The 22513-nt window shown below is 42.2% G+C and overlaps 1 protein-coding gene across 1 annotated transcript in view; it reads right to left on the bottom strand.

Annotated features, from left to right (window-relative positions):
• The window catches only part of CDHR1 (cadherin-related family member 1), a 44811-nt gene that overhangs the window by 5382 nt on the left and 16916 nt on the right, over positions 1-22513 (bottom strand). Inside the window, exons 9-16 of the mRNA XM_010294298.1 lie at positions 20443-20521; positions 17441-17541; positions 15536-15739; positions 12506-12658; positions 7814-7978; positions 5598-5665; positions 2833-3061; positions 1640-1894 (exon numbers count right to left, since the gene is read on the bottom strand). Coding sequence (XP_010292600.1) covers positions 1640-1894; positions 2833-3061; positions 5598-5665; positions 7814-7978; positions 12506-12658; positions 15536-15739; positions 17441-17541; positions 20443-20521 — 1254 coding nt within the window. The remainder of the gene's footprint in view (positions 1-1639; positions 1895-2832; positions 3062-5597; positions 5666-7813; positions 7979-12505; positions 12659-15535; positions 15740-17440; positions 17542-20442; positions 20522-22513) is intronic.

Below are 22513 nucleotides of genomic sequence, written 5' to 3'. Positions count from 1 at the left end.
GCAGATCCGGCTGAAGAGACCTCAACATCCCTCAGCCCCACACACTAACAGAGAGGTTACCAGCTTATCCTGGAAGGGAAGGCAAGCTGGAGGCTAGATGCTGGGGGCCAACAGTGGGGACAGTGTCTGAGGCCACCTGGTGCCACGCACTCCTGAAACATGCGTCCTGTGAGAACCCTGAAAGAAAGGCAGGGAGGGCAGGTGCTCCCACTGTTGGCTGCAGGTAACAATTCTTATTTGCTGTATAAAACCCACCAAAACTTACGGCTTCCATGGGAAATCAAAGCGTTAAGCAGTTTATTCCTTTCTATCCGTAAGAATGGCTAAATCACCACACTTTGTCACAGAGACCCAGCACATGCAGTCCCCCAGCTCCACATGGCAGAGCCTTGAAGCAGCATGCCCTGCCCATGCTGCACGGCAGCTTTCACGGGGCCTGCAGCAGGGCTGGCCAGCCCCAACAGGCAGCCCCATGCCAGGCACCCCCTCTGCTATGGCAGACCCGAGCCCTCCAGCAGCCCTGGTGGGGCAGGCGCTGACAACAGAGACCGGGAGTTACTCCCGTGCTGCTGGTGGCGAGGTTTACCTTGCCGATGAGCACAAGTGTTCTCTGCAGACACCTTTTAACTTCCAGCAGGCTCTGAACTGTATGCAAGAAGTATCATATAAATGCACCTGCTAAGGAGTATCAGTGGAATAAGAGGAGACAGAAAAAACAGAGAAAGATTGTAATAGATGAAGAAGCAGTTAGGTGCATTTTGACCAAACAAAGAGAAGGCCAGCTGCTGTTGGTAGGAAGAGATTTGCATTTTTGCCCAGTATGAGTGTGGTCCAGAGACTGTCAGGCTAACAACATGTCTCTCATCTACTTTAAAGCCCATTTACTCTCTGCTGGTACCTACTTAAAGGCATGGCAAGGCAGTTACAATAAATAAGAATCATGCAAGCATGTGCTGCTCGCCATAAATCCCTGCTTGTTCTTTGGTTGACGTAAAAGTTGGACTAACAGGAGACTCAACCTACGTGTGCTATTTTTGAGAGTCTTCTTGTTTTGTCTGCTAATAATACTGCAATTATCGAATTCACACCCAAAATTCTATGTACTTTAAAGCATTTCTATAAAGTTTTCTCATTTTTCCTATGTCACTTATGTTGACTTGCAAAACTGGCCTGATATATTCCACTCATATTTCATCCCACTACTTTCTACTCACTTTTTGTAGGGGAAAAAGATTTTTTTCCTCTCCTGAATAAAACCAAAAAAACCCTGAAATTTAGCAGTCATTATTTACCTTTACTCTCAGGCGTCTATACTTTGCATATATCTCTAATAATCAGATGGAAGAAACTCATCTCCCAACCACGTTGTGGTCCTATCTTTGTACCTTTGCAATTTCTCCAATCAAAGTGTCTCTTACATTTGTGTCTGTAGAATCCAGCTTCACCACAAGGCTCTAGAAACACTCTACAAAAAAAGAGCTAGCAAGAAAGGAGAAGCAATGGCTGGCAACTTCTTATCTGTTGATTTCAACTCCTGAAGCTTTTTAAAGTAGCCTCAGAAATGGAGCAGGCAGCAACTACTCTTTGGTGTCTCTGAAGGATCATCTCACATAAGGAGTTTTCTAAAATGTTTGCTTACCTCCTCTGTGATATCAATCTTCAGAACTGCTGTGGTACTGAAAGATGGGGAGCCTCGGTCTTTGGCCTGCACCACAACTGACCATATGCAGTCTTTGTTCTTTGTGATGTTGTGGATGATGTCCAGGGAACGGATATAGGATTTCAGCTTAATTTCCCCAGTGCTTTGGTCTATATCAAACACATTGGCTGGATCTGCTTGCATGATGGAATAATCCACAATGTTGTTGGGTTCTTCTGCATCTTGATCTATAGCCTGGTAGGGGAAGTGTAAAGAACAAAGATATTATTGTTTGTATCTTTGCCTGAAGACAAAACTCTAAATGTTTCTGAGCATTCACTTGCAGTAATATCCATGCTGTGAGATGACTGCGCTGTTTTTGTTTCATCTTGGAAACAATTTCCACTTTTCTGGTATCAGCTACGCTACACCTTCTAGTGAAAAACAGCAGGACTAGAGTTCTTTTTGTGTAAGCTATTTCTATTTGAGATTAAATAATATCAGAGGAAAAACGGAACCGTAACTATCTGTAGAATGCAAATGGTCCACCACTGGGGCGTTTCTCACACAGCGTGCGGGACAAATGTGAAGTGAACAGAGAACAACGGGATTAGCTCTATGCATGTTAAAGTACAACTGCCTTAATTTTTATGCTGCAGTATTTATTCTACTAACATTAGGTGTGGTGTAATCAGGCTTCACTATATGCATTCAAATATGTGTAACATAGGACAGTCTGCTCCTCTGCCTGTGAATTGTTATTGCAGTTTTTTTACCTCCTGTTCCACACTGATCAGTGAATACAATTCTGCAAAGCAAAGGGAAAGAAATCGTGTGGTTGAGCACAAAGGCGTGGCAGGAAGGTTAAGTATTCAAAACCCTGTACTTTCATTCACTCATCTTATTTGGGCTTCTGATGATCACTGTATAATCCAGGATCCTCCACCAGCTGATAGTTCAAACATTGTAATAAACTTTATCTTTTGCCTATAGAATTTATTTCTTCTTCTCAGCAGTCTGTAAATACTATCATTCCACACTTTAATCCATTTGTTACATACAAATAGATGTGCAAAATAAAGCTCCAGGAAAAGCAAACTTTCAGGCATTCACCATAATCCCTGAGCAATAAACAGCAGAGCTGGGGCTCTTCCAAAGCACTCTGCTTTGTGACACATTGTGTCGTCTCTCACCTCTATCTTCACTGGTGACCCGATGATCATCGTCTTTTCCTGGATGTTTTCATTGAACTCGGGAGAGTGGTCATTGACATCTAGCACAGTGATAAATACTTCAGCCAAGCTGTATTTCCCATCTGTGTCCTCTGCCTTCACATAGAAATTATACTTGGAGTTCACTTCAGCATCTAATATGGCCCAGGGCTGGGTGTAAATTATACCTGTGGATGGGTGGATTAGGAACCTGGAAAAGAAGCATGGAAAGACTTTTGGGGTTTTTGGTCACTTAATGTGTGTTTACAGCCTGGGGTAAAGGTGGGCTTTAGGCATTGAAATGCTATGCCCAAGAACTGATACTCTTCACCTAACTCTTGTCTGGCTAATGTTTTCAATCATTCACTCTACCTATTTTTTGCTAATTCCTTTAGGCTTGAAAACCAGAGAACTATCACTGTCTGGTGTTTTTCTATCTATTGTGCATTTTAGCTGCATTTTCTGTTAAAGCCTTTGTCCTCAATAAATGCTCAGTGTGATGGCCTTCTCCCAGAGCAATTTCTTTGTGTTAAAACATTAAGGAACCACCTACTTTTTTTTTTTTTTTTCAGTTTGTAAGTACCGTGTATTAGATCATGTCCTGCATAAATTAAGATTGATTGATATCACCTCAATAGCTAAGGGAAGCACGCTGCATGTATCATATTTAAGCTCTTCGCTCTCAGAATGGGTAAGAAAAATGGCTGCTCTCAAATCCCCCAAAGTGCAGGGCAAATTATCTCCTCCAAGAAGAATCACTTTTCCATAGAGTGGCACTGGGATGGAGTGGGTGTTCAGATTTATCTGTAGCAAGTTCAATTCTACACATTCATAATTACTGAGACGGTGTCAAAAGTGTCAGCCAAAAGCTCGGATTTATAGAGAAGACACCAACCCAGTGCAGGCTCCAAGCAGTAGGGCTTTTAACAGATGGAAGGTTTTATATACCCTTTAATTAACGTATAGGATAACAAAATATCTTCTGTATTCCAACTGTGAGCGCAACTGAGAGTGATTATAAAAGGGGCACTTAATAATCCAGAATCTTCAATTGTTTTCATCACCCTGTTAAATACAAATACAAGCCTTGATGAAAGCCAAGACCTGGAGGTAGAAAGAGCTGTGCAAACTCCTGGTAGGAAACAAGGCTTCTGCTGAGTCCCTCCTTAGCACGCAACCCAGCCTAACCATGCAGAGAGTACTCTCATCACCTCCATTTTAGTAGAAGAATAGAAGCACTGAGATGTGAAGAGATTACAGCAGTGTACCCCACTCCCATTGGCAGCTCAGATGTAGGATTACCAGCGTAATGGTTTTATCTTCAGCAGTTAACACTATTTCTCTTACTCCAATACAACTCATCATTCTGCCAGAACGACTGCATAACCACTGACGTACCCCCTGAGACAGAAAAAATCATGCCTCTAATTGAAACTCAAATCTGCATCAAACAAACCTGAAGGTCCCAGGGCTAGGAAATCAATCTAGCCTTGCAGAGCCATGCCATTCTGGCACAAGAAAAAAAAAAATAATCCATACTTAAGATGGAAAAAAAAAAAGTCTTCACATCTTCATTTCCTCATTCAACAGCATAAGAACAGTGAGCCTGAGCATCCCCATAACTCCAATCAGAATAAAGTTGGACTCACATTTTTTTCTAAATCCCTTTCCAACAACCTTCACAAGCTTCTTTGCACCAGCTGCTACATTTTAAACCTAAGAGGTCTGCCTGCATGACATGACCTTTGCCTGCTTGCTTCAATGCATTTAGCAGCTAGCTTAAGGACTTAGCAAAGAGCTCAAAATAATCCATCCTGGAAATGCTCCCATATGTGTACCCTTCTGGCTACAGAAGAGGTCCACCCTTACCATCTTGGATTTTGGACTTTGATTGTGGCTCCTAAGAGTTCAGCTTTAACTCCAGGTGGATAATGTATAGAGAAAAACAGGTTCTGGGGGTGAGTGCCTGAAAAGCTCATTCATTTCCAGTATGCTGCCCTGCAGCCCCACCATGTCCAGGAGCTCAGGTTCCAGCAGTAGTATCTGTGACGGTCAGCAACGCTGACCAATGGGTCAGGGCAACTACTGGGATGGAAGCAGTGAGGGAGAAACCAGTGTTTCAGGATGTTCTTACTCCAGCACTGTCCCCAAAGGACAGGGAGAGGAAGCTAGGCATCGTTACAAAATCAAGTAAGCATCAGATTCCCTTCTTCCCTGATGCAGGACTATTAGGTTTAAATATATAAAATGCTTTGAACACCCAATGCAGCTGGCTTCCAAAGCTAAAGTTTATATTCTTGAAAGTCTTGTCATCTTTGATTTAGTTTGACAAGAGTTGAAACTGAACTATTTATACAGCTATATGGAAAGGAAAGGGGAAAGAGCAAGTGATTTTTTTTTTCCTCCAGAACTGACTTCTAACAACAACTAGACCAAAACCTCCTCTTTCTCTTACAAGCATTTTTCAAATGGTGATTGAACAGATCCTGTGTATTGATACTTCAGCTGCCATATGTCTCTTTGGGGGCTTGTGGGTAAAATTCCATGGGTTCATGAAGCAGATGTTTAATGATCGCACTACTTTTCTGTTGTTTTCACAGAACTCTCAAAGAACATGGCATAAATGTCCTTGGAAATGAGTACGTCAAGAATGAGTCTGTTCTTTTTTATTTTTAAAATTCTTTTAAAACTGCTTAGAGGATATGTAGGGTTTTTTGTTTGCTTGTTGTTGTTTTTTTTTTACTTACAGATCTGCTCCTGTTCCATAAATAGAGTACTTGACTTCCCCCCAGAGCCCTGAATCTGGATCTGTAGCCTTAAGAAAAGAAAGTAAGAGTCATCCTTTACTAAATTGCAAAAAGAAACGTTTCATTTTTCTTTTAACAATAGGCCATGTAAAAACCCAAATGCTTTCTCCTCTTTTTGCCATCACATTGTTAGAAGGAAATCGCATAAACAAATGTGCATATAGAAAACTGCAAAATCTAACAGAAGGAAATGTCACTGGCTGTCCCAGGGAAGCTGCTAAAATGCCGCCCGTCTCCTGCCCAGGCTCTAGCAGAGACAAAGCCACTAGATGGCTCCATCTATTGACATTTAACACATCCTTCCTTTAATAGAGATGAAACTAATCTCAGTGACACGAACAAACTGCCCACTTTCAAACCCTCCTAATTATCAGTTAAATATTAATGTATAGTCCCTAGACAACATTATTTACTTTATATAGAGTATTTTTAAGCCTCTGTTTCACTGATTCAATTTAAAGTAATGCATAACGTACGTTTAATCTATACACAATATTTCAGCTTTGTTTTTATTTTAATCACTCTTGTGCCTGTGTGACTTTTAGTAATGCAGATACTACACCAGATGATATCTTTGTTCCGGACTCCACTCTTGTTGGCTTCCTTTCTTAGCTCAGGATTAGGAAAGCTATTGATTTGGTAACAGCTATTTCCACAAGCTCCTGCTTCTCTGATAGCTCTGAGGAGGTATTGTATTATATCGTTGTATCTGGGCATCAAAATTCATGGCAGCAGTGGTTGGTTCATTCATCTTCCTGTTTAAACATCTGAAAACTGGAACAATGTCTCTTTGATTCCTGCATGGTTAACATAAGACATCTGCAGCTCTGCTGATAGGTGTTTTTTAGTTCTTTGACATGAGCTTGTCAGCTTCTCTCACCCCATAATTTTGACCACAGCCTGCTGTAGGACTGCCTAACTTTTCTTAAAACATTTGCACGCCTGGGACTTCTGCCAGAATTGCCATCCTGAGTACTTGGAGTATCGGTTTGTCAAGTATATTTGTGAATCTGGGTTGAGTACTGAGTTGACAGCACATGACAGGAAATTTTACATGGACTCCTCAGCTATGCTGCCCTGTGTGCCTTGGCTCAGAATGGCTAGTTTTGTTGCTTTTGCAAACTTTTTAAAAATTTCTCTTCTTGCTGTCCACCTCCTAGAATTTTTTATTCCTCTTGCTGCAAAGATAGTGATGTTTGGGAACCTTCGTTTTCTACAGTTTTCCTACTAGCTTCCTCTAATAACCTTTTCTGTATTTTTTTTATATTCCACTTCTTTCATTCTTCCATCCCTGAAATTTGCCTTCAGCACTTCATTGTTCTGATTATTTAATTTTCTTTATGACTTGCAGCCAGCCTGTGCTGGAGATCTCTCGCAACCTGCCTCCATCATCCTTACCCGTGAGGCCTCTGCAAGGTGACTTGCATCACCCACCAAACCCCACGTGGCCAGGAGCCTTCTTGGCTTTGCGACATGAAATCTGTTTCCAACAGCTGCATTAAAGAGATACAGCTCACAGCAACGGCTGGAGATGCTGCTCCAGCACATAAGGCCCATGTAATACCCTGACTTACTTTCTATGAACATTTGCGATACTGGAAAATCTATAGGCATATTTTTCCCACTGTAAGAAGATACTTACACAGGGATCTTTCTTTCCCAGCTCTAAGCAATTTAATATTATATTCTTGCCTTCATTAACTGTCTAATTATCCATTTAGGAGCCAGATTCCTCCCAGGAGGAGGAGACTAATACCTACTAAGCAGCCATCTTGTTTTCTTTGTACTCGTACTTAAGCAAGCAAGTCCAAATCTAATTCCACTTAGTCATAACTGAAACTTCCTGCTGGATGTTGATTTGCCTGGGGCTTTCTTAGTACTCTCAGACCATGTGATTTTTCTTAAAAGCAGATGGATTTTAATTAAAAACAAAAGTAAATCTGTTGTTCTGAAAAATGTTTGCTTAAAACTTTTTTTTCCAGAAGCGGTTTTAGGGGTTTTTTTATTGATTCTGGACAGGAACTGGAGTTCAGTCCGGAAGATGAATGGTGAGTAAGATTTTCTGCTTGCCTCTATCCACTATTTTTAAGGTACTTGAACTGTCTCCACAGACATCTAGAAAAGAGAGCATTACTTAACAGGTGAATGAAACTTACTGTAACAGCTACTACGTTTGAACCCCCTGGGGAGTTCTCTGGGATCCTGGCAATGTAGTAGTCGGACGAGAACTTTGGGACATTGTCATTGGTATCCAGCAAGCGTATCACTACATCAGCTGTCGAGCTGAATTTCTCTGGTGTGTTCACCTCTATTGCAAGAAGCTAAGAAGAGAAAACCAGGTAGTTACTACAAAGCAGCTATTATTACTTCTTAAAGGAGCTTCCTTCCACTACCCATGGCACATTGGCCCATTTTAGCCTGGTTGGACCAGACAGTTCAAAAACAGGGACATGGTGAGCTAGGTCAGTGTGCAGCCTAGGCTTGTTTGTGCATGCTTGCAATGGGCAATCAAGCTGTGGAAAGAGGACTTCAAACCTGTGTATATATATTAGACTTCACGATAGATGTGATTGGTCATAACTAACCAACACAGCTCAAAAAGCCGTAACAGAAGCAAGCAAACACCCATCCCTAGGCAGCAACTAGAACTTAGGGAAACATAAGCACTTAATAATTTTGAATAATCACATAAATTGAATTACGATCCTTTGCAGAGGAAGCATAATTCTTAATCAGGAAAAAAGTCAGGGCAATAAACTGCACTGGTGAGAGAGAGAACTGGTGCCCTGGCATGTTTGGAAGCAGCAGTACCCCACCCCAAATGCAGGACGGTCAGGGATCAGGCACGTACAGCAGAACCCCATTTCACAAAGTTTGTGAGAACTGCTGCCCCCAGGCTTCTTGGGACTCTACCCTCACTTCCTCATGCTGATTAGGGCTTTATCAGATACTCACCAGGACTTTTGAATTGCCTCACTGTCTGAGGAAGAACAAGAGAGCTCTGGCATAACATTCTCATAACTCTTCTTATCTGAAAGGCAACCCCGATGTGGGGAGAAACCAGCAGCATGGATGTTCTGGCTGGCTGTCAGCAAAACTTAACACTAGTACGTGCCTATCACAACCCTCAGCTGAGGGATGGCACTCTGGGTTAACAAGCTGGTTTCTCACATTGCCCCTTAATGCACAGCTAATTGATGCAGGGAAGAGCAGCCACCACAGAGAAGAAAGAGGATAACCCAGGCGTCTGGTACGTGGCAGTTCTCAGAAGGCAGCAGGGAGCTCTCAGATCCCCACTTGGGCACAGACCTGAGCAGGTATTTGGAAGTCACCTCCAAAGCCTCAGACAAGAACTTTTCCACAGGACTTCAGCTACTTAGCACCGAATGTTTCCTCTCTCATTCTCAGTCTAACACAAAATAGCAGCAGTGTTTCTACCATGTCTCTGCTCATCAGTAGATTAGGGGAACATCAGTAGGAAGCCTGAGCTGGTGGAGCAGCAACTGAGCAAGAAAGAGCAGTTTCAGCAACAGGTACTGAGAGACACCGAGCCCTTCGCAGCCTCTGGGCCAGAGGTCTGGTCCCTGATGATGGCTGCATCACACAGAATCAGCACTAGGACATCAGTCTTGGGCTCTGTAAGGGCTGAACCCAAATGACCAACACATATGGTCAACCATTTGGTTTCCATAAAGACCTAGTTAGCACAAAGCAAGAGGGCTCCAGAAACCTAGTGAGCACAACACACCCCTAACAGACTAGCGAGCAGGATGTTTAACTGATCTGAGAGGCCTAACTGAAAAACCTAGCTGCATGGGTTTTAACTCCCAGCAGACATACACCCAGGAGCACCCTCAGGCAGGATGAATGCCTAAGTGAGCTTTGAGCTTTGGAAGGTGGAGCAGGGCTGCCACAGCGTCTCCTACTCCATCAGTGCAGCACCTTGCCGAGACGAGGGCTGTGGGACCTCATCCTTCCCGTGCCACTTGCCGGGTGCTTGGCCTCTCTCCTGCCACATCACAGCTCCCCATGGGGCAGGAAGTGCGTGATGCACACCAGCAGTGGCACCGCTGACTGGCTGTGGGGCACACAGTGTGTTCAAGTGCCTGCTCCACTAGATTCAGAGTTTGTATCACCTAGAGATGACAGGGTTTAGGGAGGGTGGGAAGCAGTTTAAGTAGGCAGGGAAAAGGCTACCTCAGTATTATCTCCTGGAGCCGTTCCTACTGTGTGAACACTTATAATGGTTGGAAATAAACAGTGAAAGGGTTCTTGAAGAAATTAGTCTTGAAAGATTGCTTGTAATTACTATAGGACACATCTGCTCTAAAAGAGGAGTTTGGTCCCTGTGTCTCTGTGCTAACTTTTTTATTTGGGAGTCTTGGATGATGTTACAGCAAAAGAAATTTTTGAAGGGACAATCATACAAACATCAGCAAAAGCCTGCTCATAAGCAATCTCAGCTCCTAAAGCAGCACAGAGATAAAATCTTATTGTTTATCATGCGTGTGGAGCTATAATTATATTATAATGTTTGCAGTGAAATAATCTTTGCTGCTAGAATCAGCCCATCTTATGAGGGCTTAGTTTTTTTTACTTTGTTTTCCACATTTATTTTTTATTCCCTCTCCTTTTAGCAGCCATAGTCCAGCTGTGTCAACATGCTGACAACATCTTCCTTCAAGGAGGGATTTTTGTCATCTTACTTGCCCACAATGTCTTATGCAGAGCTGTATTGTTTGTTTTATGCAGAGAGGGGAAAAAATAGCATAAAACTATTACTTCACAGGACTACATATCAACAATTAATACAAGTGCCAGAAGATCAAACTGAGATATAATATTAAAAGTGGCAGGTAAATTTTTAAAATAGAGTTTGATTTTGGCAACTGAAGATAATTGCAGCCTCCTCTGATCCCATTCTGTGGGAGATGTGAATGTCTGCAGAATGCAAGGGGTAGGTACAGGCTCCTGTCGAGGGGGGGTGTACTCTAAGCTGAAGGAGGCAGAGGCAGGAGGTTTGGCCCCCAAAGCATGTCAGCCCATGACAAGGTGGGACAGCAACATCTGGCTCCTGTGGTGGAGGGACTTAAGATGTAAGAAGCCAGGCTGAAGGGGTAGGAATTACCACAGCTGCCATACCTCAGCCCTTGCGCAGCTGAAAATGAAGGAGGTCCTGACTACCAACTGCATTTAAGAGCCAGTGCTATACAGAAGATAGGCTTTCTTTAGTAGCCTTTGCTTCAGGTAGTTTTTCAGTGCGCTTCCCAGTCAAACTAGCTTTAATCCCTCTCTGGCATTTTACTGTTCAATAACAAACCACAGGAGATGGATCATTGCTTACAGAAAAGAAATCTGGAAAACAGCTTCTTAAAGCTGCTGTGGGATACATATTAAAAAGAAGTAAGAATATATTTAATGCAAAATTCTAACTAGAATGACCACATTGGCCACTAAAACTGGCTAGGAAGTAATTTGAACTTTTCGGGAAATGGAGACAGCAATGAGGTCTATTAAAGTACTTGCTGCCATATATTACTACCATATCATCCAGCTGCACCTTCTTCATTTGGAATCTGGACAAAGGCTCTGCATTTTTAGCAACACCTTATGGTCTTTCTCCAGTAGAAATAATTTCATCAAAAAAAAAAAGTGAATACTGCTTAAACTAAAAAAAATATGTATCCTTTTTCCTGGTAATTAATTCTTTCAGTGTTCATGGCAATCACATTAACTACTTTGATTTCTATTAGTATTCATGAGGAGGCCATGTGTAACTTCTTTACTGGTCTTTTGGTAGTTTAACCTGAATAAATGTGCACTTACTATAATTAGTTGCGGTAGCACTTTATAGCCCTTTCAGAATCTTCCATTTTAATACAGTAATGGTGCCTCATATTTTTGTAGCATCTATAACCTATGAAGCTCAAAATGACTAAGGAACATTACAAGAAGAGACATGAAGCCTACTGCAGTGAAATGACTTGCTACGGACACAAAGCAAACCATGTAGCAAGGGTGAGAACAAAATCCAGGAAATTGGCTTCTGGACTGGGCTAAAAATGCCACTTTCTGTACAAGAGCAAAACTGGCATACGTTAATACTCAGCTAGATAGTTTCAGCAATTTTTTTTTTTTATGATTACAGGGATTGTCTATGCCATTCTTTCCAGTCCAAACGGAACCATCTATACTCATGTTCAGAGGCAGCTGACACAAAACCAGACTACTTAATTATCTTGTTGATGAGGCAATGAATCCATCAGGGAAGGTGATAATGCAAGAGTCCAGCCTTTGGATGAAAGCTGGTTCTTGTATGGCTGGCTTTGAGCATAGGTGAGATATGCCTCAGATCAGTCTGCAAAAGGCCATATAGATAGATACACTCTGGTGAAGGCAGTGAGCAATTCTGGGAAATTATCTTCCAGTCAGCTAGGGTCTTCCGCCTGCCAACATTCAAAAGCATGATCATGAACAAAATTACTTAGGACTAGGCAAGTGAAGTTCTGGCTCCAAAGAAATTAGGATTTCATGCTGTTGTAGGAGCAGAAATAACACCCTTAGGGTTCAGTCTAGAATGACTCAGAGCCACCAACATGTGCAGTTTCCACAGAGACATAAGACTCAAATTTTGCACTGACTGGACTAAATCAGCCCACAGATGCATCCATTAAACCTTTGGAAGCTGATGAACCAGAGGCAGAAATGCATCTCCCTTACATGGAATATAATGTCACTGGCAATGCATCAGACAGCTCCAGGTAGATTAAGTTAAATCCCATCAGACACATAAACTGTCATATACATCTCACATACACAGGCAGAGAGGACCTGGAAAGCAGAATTACCTTGAAGGTTAACACCTTGAATTTTTCATAGTCAATAGCAGCAGAATTTTCCACTATTATTGTAACCTGAGCCTCATTCAGGACAGTTTGGGGAACAACTCGGAAGATGCCACCAGGTCCAACAAGACGGAGGTTGAATTTAGCATTGGCTCCCTGTGAATAAAAGCAGATACAGTATTGTTTTTCAGTCAATGATGCATTTCTTTCAGCCTAGATTGGCTCTGTTTCTTCACACTGTATAAAATTAGAATGACTCTTACTGCTTAGAGACCTCTCTGCTCTCCATCCCCTGGGCAAGAGACTGCTAAGAAGCTTAGTTATATAATCCCTCCAGCCCTGGTCACAAGACAGACACGGCTTTTCTTAAAATGGATTGACATGCTTGGTTATTCTTTTAGTCATAATGGAAAAAGCCTGCACCAGGACTGGCTAAGATAGGGACTCTTGTGGCAAGCAGCCTTGTGCTTTGCACCACACACTGTGAGCTAGTGCAGGTGACAGATGTGACACCACGTGCACATTGGCAGGCAAGTCCCTCCTCCTCCCCATTCCCGCCAAGGAAAGGCTGCCTGAGTCAGGACAATGGACCCCTCAAAAACTCAGCCTGTGTCCTAAGAGCTCACAGCCTGGGATGATGATGCAGAGCCACAGAAATACACAATTTCCAAACAGAGGTGGTACTCCACAGTTTGCACTGACTGGGTTAAGCTTGCCCAGAGTTGAAGCCACTAAGCCTTTCGGAAGTTGATGCACTTGGGAGGACAGAGGAGCTTCACTTGTGCAGGATGAAACATGACACACATTTGACAGCTCAACGTGAAGGGAGAAACCAAATTCCATAATATAGATAAATCTCTAGCCAGAGAGGACATGGGAAGCAACAATATCTATAAGGTTACCACCAACTGGTGTGCGAGTTGGGAAGAGTAAGCCAGAGCCAGATGGACAGACCAATTCTTTTACAACAAACTGGAACATGGAAGAGAAAAGATGAAATGGAATTCTTGTATTTCTGCCTTACAGGGAGGCATGAAAATGAGCTGAGCCCATTGACCCAACTCTCTGAGTTCATCAATTTCTCAAACTCACCAGCTACATTCACTGCCTGGCTGGTGTCATGTTCTTCCCCTAGCATGAATCTTGAGATGAAAAATTCCTAATAACTATTTTCATGCAAGATAACTCTACTTTCATCTGTATCCCTGGAGGACTTGTTATGAGCAGTTCTTGCTGCAACCCTAGCTTATGTCAAAAGGAGAAGTATTCAGCAGTAGTCCCCCCAAGGGAACCAGAGTGATCTTGGATCCAAACTCAGTGGTCTGTGTTGTTTGGTCACACAAACCCCCACAGCTACATAGGTGACAACAGGCTCTCTTTAGTTGGGTAGTAAAGCCAAACACAAAAGCCAGAGCTGCTGGACTATGGAAAATAGTGCTGACGAGGAAAGTAGACCATCTGACCATACAAAGTCCTCTGCAGTTGGGACTGTGCATGACTGGAGGGACAGTGGCATGGGGCAGGGAGAGAACTGCCTCCCTCCAATGGCTGAGTGATTTCTGACAGCGATGTCTACTGAATGCAGATCTGCTTGGAGCAAGCCATGCTGCTGCATGTCTCCAAGCAGGCAGCCATGGGACACAGGAATGACTGAAGGAACAACAGCACTGAGCCCTAAGCCGTGTCTGTCGGATGAAGAGGGCTGGGGGAGAAATTTCTGCATAATGTTCTTGCCAGTAAAGATGGAATTTCCATCAAACTGTAGGCCTAAAACAGATCTTGCCCACAGCTTCCTCCTCCTCACCTGTACCATCCACTCCCCCAAAAGAAAGAGTCACTAATGGCTGTGACAGAAACAGACACATATGTTTAATTTTCTTCTCTATATGGTCCTCTTGCGCAGAAGGGAAAACATTGCATTCTATGCCTTAGAAGAAAAGCAACCCAATCCCCTTAGAGCGATACCTTACACTGTACTAAGGAAGCTTCTTGAGAAATCTATACAATGTATTTAGCAATGCTTTCTGCTTATTTTATAGCCTAACTTGCAGCCTGAATATTTTGTCAGCCTACATGTTTCTTTCCTTCTGCAGCAACATCCCCTGTGACATCAGCAGGATAGACGTAGCACTGCTTTGAAAGCAGTCATTTATCTGCTTGCTGCAGAGCAGCAGGAGGGAGGGGGAAGAACCTAGTGGGCAGAGTACAATACAGTCAAACAGCACAACACTGAGCACCATTACATAAGAGCACTCTTCCCAATAGTAATACAGTTCTCGGATACATTATGCTTGTCTCTTGTCACTACCTAACCTGAGGCTAACTCAGACGGATGCCATTCATACAGTATTTAGCTTAGGGTTCCCTACAGCAACCATCACCATAGTATCTACGGGCATCACAGGTCAGCTAGACAGCAGGCTGAGATGGATGGAGTCTTCTTTCCTTTTCCTTTGTCTGATTAGAGTTAGTTTGGCTCTGGCATAATTTTTAAGATTACCTACAAATATCACTTCAGTGGGAATGATTTATCAAAGCATGCATTGCAGGCTCTGGCTGTAACGTAAGGGCCAGAAGGATAACATATTGTAATAAAACCAATGTAAGGGTACAGACTGTATTGTTTCCAGCAGAGGCTGAGAAGATACAGACAGCAATTGCACTTGAAGTTACTGAAGTGATTGGAAACTAAGTAAATCTCCAAAGGGAGTACATTCTCTGACATTACACTGACAACTGAATGTAACCAGTAGTTAGGGGAAATTCATAAGGACTGTTCAACTTCAGTCGCCACAAGAACTGGGCTGCAGCTTTAGGACTATCCTTCTCATCGACGTAACAGTATACAACACACTAAGTATATTTCTGGGTCCAAACTCTCTGGTAATGGACGCTACAACTACTTTGTCTGCTTTTGGGTGATGCAGGTGAAATTACTGAGTTCCTAAAATGACATTTCCCCATCTGACAGCTCTTTCTAGTCTTTGGGAAAATAGGACAGGAAAACTGAAAGTCCACATAGTTTCCATTTACCTGATCTGAATCATTGACTGTAATCTTCAATCCCCTCAAGATTTCACCCTCTGGAGGATGCTCGTACATGGTCAGTTCAAACCTGTTCTGGGGACCATTTTCTCCATAGAACGTTGGTGGATGGTTGTTGAGATCGACCACCCGTATAGTCACCATGGCAAAAGCATACACTGAGACGTCACCTTCCTGACTTACTTCTGATGCCTGCAGCAGGCAGGAGAGAGAGAAGAATGATGAGTGTATCCTTAGTTCCATGTTCAGGTATTATTGTGCATGTACAAATCACCCTAACACACTAACTTCTACAAAGATTCACAGCTTTATATTTCTCTAGAAATCTCAGTCCATTTCATGCTGAAGTTTACAATGATTAGAAGATTATGGTAATAAACCAGTCCCGATAAAGCCCCAGTGAAAAACATCTTATTTTGTGAGCTTAGTAACTCACCCTAGGTGAAAACAGTTCTCTAAAGACAGATAATCTAATAGAGGCAAGATAATTGCTTGCCTAAAGTGTTGACAGAATAGAAAAGGAAGGCAATCTTTAAATTTGCTGTGGTACCACAGGTAGTTGATTTTTGCATTGTTGCAACAACTGCAGCCTTGAAAACTCTGTGAGAAAAACTGTACTTGCGGTACTTCAGCAAGTATTTGAAAAAGAAAAATGACACACTTTTTTATTTTGAGATTTAGTCTTTGATTTACAATTCTGCTTTGCTGTCTAGATGAGCCTAATTTAAAGTGGATATAGTTTGGACAGACAAGAAAACCTAGTTGGCATTTTTCTGAACTGAAAAATCACATCTGTCTGGGTTTCAGCAATTCTAACATGCAGCCTGATCACCGGATTGAACTGAAGACGTTTATTCTGTCAGGACAGAAGCCCCAGCTGGTGTTTTCGTAACAAAACAGCTACCTCCAACATGTTTTTTTGCTCAAAGGGTTCAAAACCAAAGGCACTAGACAGCTAAATTCCTCTGGAGATGCTAATCTGGTAACTGAGGCACCTGTCACTACCTATGCTAGGTAATACTCTCTTGGTTCCTCAGGCAGATTCTGTAGCCTGCACAAGCTCCAAGTCACCACAGATGTAACTGGGAGATCAGAAAAGCTTGCAAGGGCTTAACTAATCCTGTGTCAGGGAAGCACTAGCAGCCTGCAGTAAACCAGAGGCATTAGGGGAAGAAATGGTACCTCAGTTTAACCTGGGACAACAGGGACTCTATGGTCTCCCAGATTCAGCAAGCTGCTTGAGCCCACTAGCAAGCAAGTGCCCTTGGGGATGCTATACTGGTTCTACCAGTGTGCAAGGTCTCAAAGTTGCATTTAGACAATACTGTCCTTACCATGACAAACTCTTGTGGTTGCAATATGAGTTTGCTGAAGAAAACTGACATAGTCTTCACAATTTAACTCTACAAATTAGAAACTGCTTAAAGTAATGCAGCCTGTCACACTGATACTAGCTCATCAAGGTGTTAGCGTGTATTTGCATGTGGCTGATCAATGCGTCAGGAGTGGATACTGATAAGACACTCCATGATCTACCCCACTCCTATTATTAATCACAGATTTGACAGTTACCTAGCTCATCACACAGAGACAACAAGACATTAATTCCCAGATTAGCAATAAAATCCGAAAACACACAGAACAGTTATCTACATACTCTCTAGACTCAGAAATTATTTTAGGACAAAATGACTTCATTTGAAAGAAGTAATTTGAGACACTAAATATCCCAAGGAATAAAAGTAGTTTGTTCTGTTTTATACTATCTGGTACTCTGCTCAAATACAGGAGATAGTTTCTAAAACAAGTCACCTATAAATTGAGCTATTTTAGACAATTATGCCTACTCATGACATTTAAGACTAACAGTCTTCAAGTGGCCACAGAACATACCCGAACTTTTAGTTCATACACTTCTTTCTTGAGCTGATTTGGGCTCTTTATAACAGAAATGGCTCCAGTTGTGTTGCCAATTTCGAATGAACCTTCACTTCCTGCAATAAAACCAAGATGGTCTAGTTACATGCCACACATCCTTTTTCTGAACAAGCATGAGCAATCAACCATACATTTCATTAAGCCGATCTTTGCCCATATGTGTATCCGTATCTATTAGTAGATCTGAAGCTGCTTTTCAGAAATGAAGCATTTCTATGCCTGGTCACAGTGAGACGAAACCACAGATGAGAGCCAAAAAGGGTTTCTTCCCCTAGGAATGGCTCAGTGGAGCTCTGCCCCTGTGGGCAGCTGCCCTCACTTTCCTCTTCCCACCCTGGTCCGGTTCCCTTCAAGCTTCAGCAACCAGGCATGCAAATTTGTTATTCATTTCTATTAGGCTGTTGTCTTTGCATGCTGGTTTAGACAAAAATAGACATTCCTCATTTTAATTAGCAAATGCATAATTAAGCCTCTGAGAAACAAGAACATTTCTCTCACTAATATCAGCTAAGGTGAGAAGTCTGACAATCTGCCTGAAAGAAGCATAGTCACTCTTTCTGAAGACAGCATCTCTGGAGAAGCATTTTCTGGCCTTAGATATTCAATTGTTAAAAAACTCTTCAGCCTCTTGCAAGGCTGTCCTGAACAAAAAGGGATTTTGGAGGATCTGGGGTAAAACCCAGGCTTTTTGCATCGAGGCAGAGTCAGGGCTGCACGCTGACTTTGCTACCACCGACCTAACTTCCATTGATCTGAACAGAAGATCACTTACAGGGCTGCAACCCCTTGAGACCTGGTGAATGTGTGCTGAAGCAAATGCCAGCTTGCAGAATGTGCTGCAGTGGTGTCTTATCACAATGGCTGCACCCATCTTGCTGTCACGGCCAAAAGCAGGCTGGTGCCCAAGGAGGGGACCAGCCAGCAGCTCAAGGGGCCCTGCCCTGCTCTGCTGAGGGGCTATGGACAGCCCTGCATGCCACCTCACGTATGGTATTGGCCATAACCTACGCTTTGTGGCAGAGCCTACCACTGAAAGGAAAAGAGAGGAAAACTCTTACAATGAAGGAGGTCAAGCCTTCAGAAATAAAAGGATAATGACCTGAAAGCCCAGTCATTTTCCTTTTTCTCTAACTCAGCTCCAATATTGGTTTTTAAACCACCTGATTGTATCCCATTTTGCAAATACCTGCAATAACTGCAACTTCATTAAAGTACACTAGACACAACATTGAACAGATATCGACTCATACAATGGTCAATTACTAAGATACATTGGCCTGGAAAGTACATCCTGACTGAGAAGAAGCTTAAGTCAATAGTGGTTTCAAGCCACCATAATTCACGTTTTTGTCTAGTTATCAAAGGGAAATTGGTAACTCAGAGTACGTAGCATTATGTGTGTTCCTTCATACAGCACGTTCAGAGGATTAGAGTATTTTTGAAAACTATCCCATACTCCCTGGACAAAAAATGCTTATAAAGAATAAATAATTTCCTATTTATTGTTAGTATTTTCTTGCCCTTTGACAACCCAGCCTGCAGGTATTGGAAGAGTGGCTTGTCACAAGTAATGCCAGGGTCTGAGGTGCAGAGGCAGAAACGTGTTGTAATCTATTGCTCTCTGTTTCTTCAACTTTCTATGCACTAAAAGCATATTCCCTTCCCCTCTTTTCCATTTCATGCTAACAAAATCCTGTGTTAATGTGCATGAGGGAAGCCTGCTCTCTATTAAGCCATATTTTGTGCTACTTATCTGTCATCCCCTTCCACCTTAATTTTCCACTCTTTCCTGATCACTTACCTTTTTTATCCCATAGCACCTTTTTAGTCCTCCTCTATTTTCTTTGGACATCTAATATCTTTCCTCATTAGTCCGATTTCCCTTTGATATTTTCCCTGGTTCATCTTCCTTCACTCCTTACTCAATTTCTTCCTTGTCTAGCATATTTTCATCGCACTTATTTGCTTTTACTCCTCGTTCTCCACCTTTCTTTTTAGCTTTTCTAATTTTCCATCTATTCTCTTCTGCAACATTTTTTTCTCAATGTTTCTACCTTCCTTTTACTCTCTTCTATCTATTCCCTTGCACTGAGGAGAAGGAACCTCAGCATGGGTCCCGTCCCGCATCAAGGCAAAACCTCAATTGCAACCCTCTCTAGACCTTGCTGTTTAGATCATGTAACACAATGAAGAGCTTACTGCATAGTTCTGCAACTACACCTCATGTTTCTCTTCTGAAATTTTGGGATCTCCCACACTTGAGAGTTGGGGTGTCCAGTTGTCATGGAATTCTTGTTTTGGAGAAAGAGAGAACCAAACAAAATTAAAGTTGTAGCTTGGAGTTTAGTTGAGCTAAGTTGTTGACTTCACCAGCTAATGAATCATCAGTTCAGCGAAGTCTCACACATGTGCTATTAAAAGATGTGTGACAGACAATCTCAGAATAGCCGATGAAAAGCATTAATCTTCTAATAACATCTACTGTCTTCCAGTGCAGTACACAGTGCCTCTTCACTAGTAAATAGAATTTCTTCCAAGAAGCCAGAGGTTTGACCATTTAGCCACTGTAATCACAATATTAATAAAAATATCCTTCTAAATACCATGTCTGGGTCTCCCAGTGCATTCTTTCACCTCCCAGAATAAATTACAGAGATGATCAGTAAGAGTGAATGCATCTCCCTATACGCTTTCTGAAATGACAGGCAGGCTACTGATGCCTAACAAATCAGCAACATTAACAACTCCAAGCATAGTTCTGTGAAGCAGATGCTAAAACTCAGTGAATTGTATCTTGGCTGTTCTCTGGTAGACAGGGCCCTGGAGTTATTCAAGGTACCCAACATTATTTCATAAGAGTTTGTCTCAGCTTTAAACTCTAGCATATCCCATTCTAATTTAACGTCAGATATAGTTTCGACTGCCCTTCAGATTTCATACAAGACAAGTCTACTTACCGTTCACGATGGAGTAATGAATACTGTTAGGCTTTCCTCTGTCTCCATCAAGAGCAACAACAGTAAGGACCTCAGAGCCCTGGGGAGAAATGGGAAATCACAGTCTGTGTGCTGAGATCAAAAAGCAGTGAAATTGCAACTGCGATTTAATAAACTCAACTTCTGTAAGCCTTTCTGCAGTGAGGTGTGGGGAGAAGAGTGGGTACTTTTACTTGTGCTGTATTTGAAACATAGCAAGGGCCACTGACTCCCAGGCAGAAAAAAATCAGCACTTGACTTTGCAAAGCAGGAGCTGAATACTACTCCTTGGACCTGCTCTGTGTTGCTCCTGCACCGATAGTTTTAGTTGTTCCCAGTGATGTCACAGCCCATGTGCTTTATCTCCATAAAGTAGGGACATCCCTGCTGCTGCTCACTCCCTACGGATCTGCAGTGCTACCTGCCATCACTAGCCTGCTGCTAGCCACATGGTGTGCTGAGACACGGGCAGCTGCTGAGGAGTCATCAGGTCATTTTGGCCCTACCTAATTAAGTTCAGACAGGCAACAAAAGCAAACAGGGAATCACAAAGCAACTTGGCCCACAGAACATTTAGGGCATAAAAATATGATTAAAATTATGGTGATTTAACTGTCCTTAAATTTTCAGTTTTTCTTTCTGTGCAAGTAATGTGGCTGTATGCCATATGTACAGAACTTGTGTACTGGAGACCATTTGCTCATGTGACTACTCCTATCAACTCAGAAGGATGATGAATGTCAGTATTAAAATCCTCACCCAACTGGCAACGAGCTGTGCAATTTAGGCCTCTGAACTGAAGTGTTACTGTTTGGGGCTGCAAAACCAGGGAACATTGAAGTAACTGTCAGTTAATCACAAATGGCAACAAGGAACATTTTCGTGACAACCCTTGAGTGAATTTTTCAAACAAGTAACGTTCTGCTAGAGCAACTGTAAATACAGAACTGTATTTATTAGCATTTATGCTGGAAGCTGCAATAAAATCTGCCTACTGGGCAAAATGCAGTGCAGTTCCTTTGAAGGTGACAGAGTACTTGTAAATCCTGACAACTCCACCAAGAAGAAAAGAAGCAAGTTTACAAAATTAACACCAAACGTATAAACAACACTAAAATCAGCTAGTGCATCTCTCTCTGTGGAGTTCATTTTAACAGCAAAACCCACACTGGGAAGGACCAATTTGTGCTTCCATCATTATAATATCATAATGGTGTAAGTTATGAGCTCTGGCTGGATGTAATTAACATTTATTGACTCCCATTTCCATGGTAAACACTAACTCCTGTGTGCACCTGATAGTTATTTCAAGATCTATACGTAACTATGCAGAATAAATTGATATACATAATATCATTCATTCCAAACAACTGCAAAGTACACAAGCATTACTTCTCTGCCCTGCTGAAATGTAACAGACTATGCAGTGAACTGCAATATACAGTCATGCAAGGGCTGCAGTGTATATTGAAGTTCTGGACAGAAAGTAAAGACGCTATCTTTCCTGAAACTCAGCGGAAGATCAGGTCAACGGTGTAGAATCACACTGCCAAAGAGATCAATAGTCTAATGTTGGGTAATTTCACGAGCAGATACCATTTCTCATCCTGTGTATGAAGAAAATTTTAATTAAATCTTATTTATCAGGGTGAAAGCTGATCCATACGCAGTTATCATGCCATTGCTTAGATATAGAGAAAATTCATTAGTCTGTAGGTTCAAAATAGTATGTTGCTGAAAGCAACGTGGTGGGTATAATAATCTAATTTGCTAAGATGTGTACTCCCTTTTAAGCAAATCTGCTATTATGCATTTCTGAGGTGATGGCACAGCCAGGAGCTCAGTGTACTCCTTGGATTCTGTGTCCGTGATAGACACGAAGCGGTATCTTTGGCAGCAGACACATGCCGACAAGTGCAGTGTCCACACTTGTAAGTGGTTCTCCTAAGTATGTCCCTGCTTGCTTGATAATCTGGCAGATTCTACGTGTGGAAGGACTTCCTGGCCCATTCTGCCTACCTAGACATCACTGAGCAGAAAGTATCCTGCATTT

The sequence above is a fragment of the Phaethon lepturus genome, unplaced genomic scaffold (genome assembly GCF_000687285.1).
Source record: "Phaethon lepturus isolate BGI_N335 unplaced genomic scaffold, ASM68728v1 scaffold30180, whole genome shotgun sequence".
Taxonomy (NCBI): domain Eukaryota; kingdom Metazoa; phylum Chordata; class Aves; order Phaethontiformes; family Phaethontidae; genus Phaethon; species Phaethon lepturus.
The sequence above is the reverse complement of the archived record's forward strand: the minus strand, read 5'-3'. Positions and strand labels throughout refer to the sequence as shown.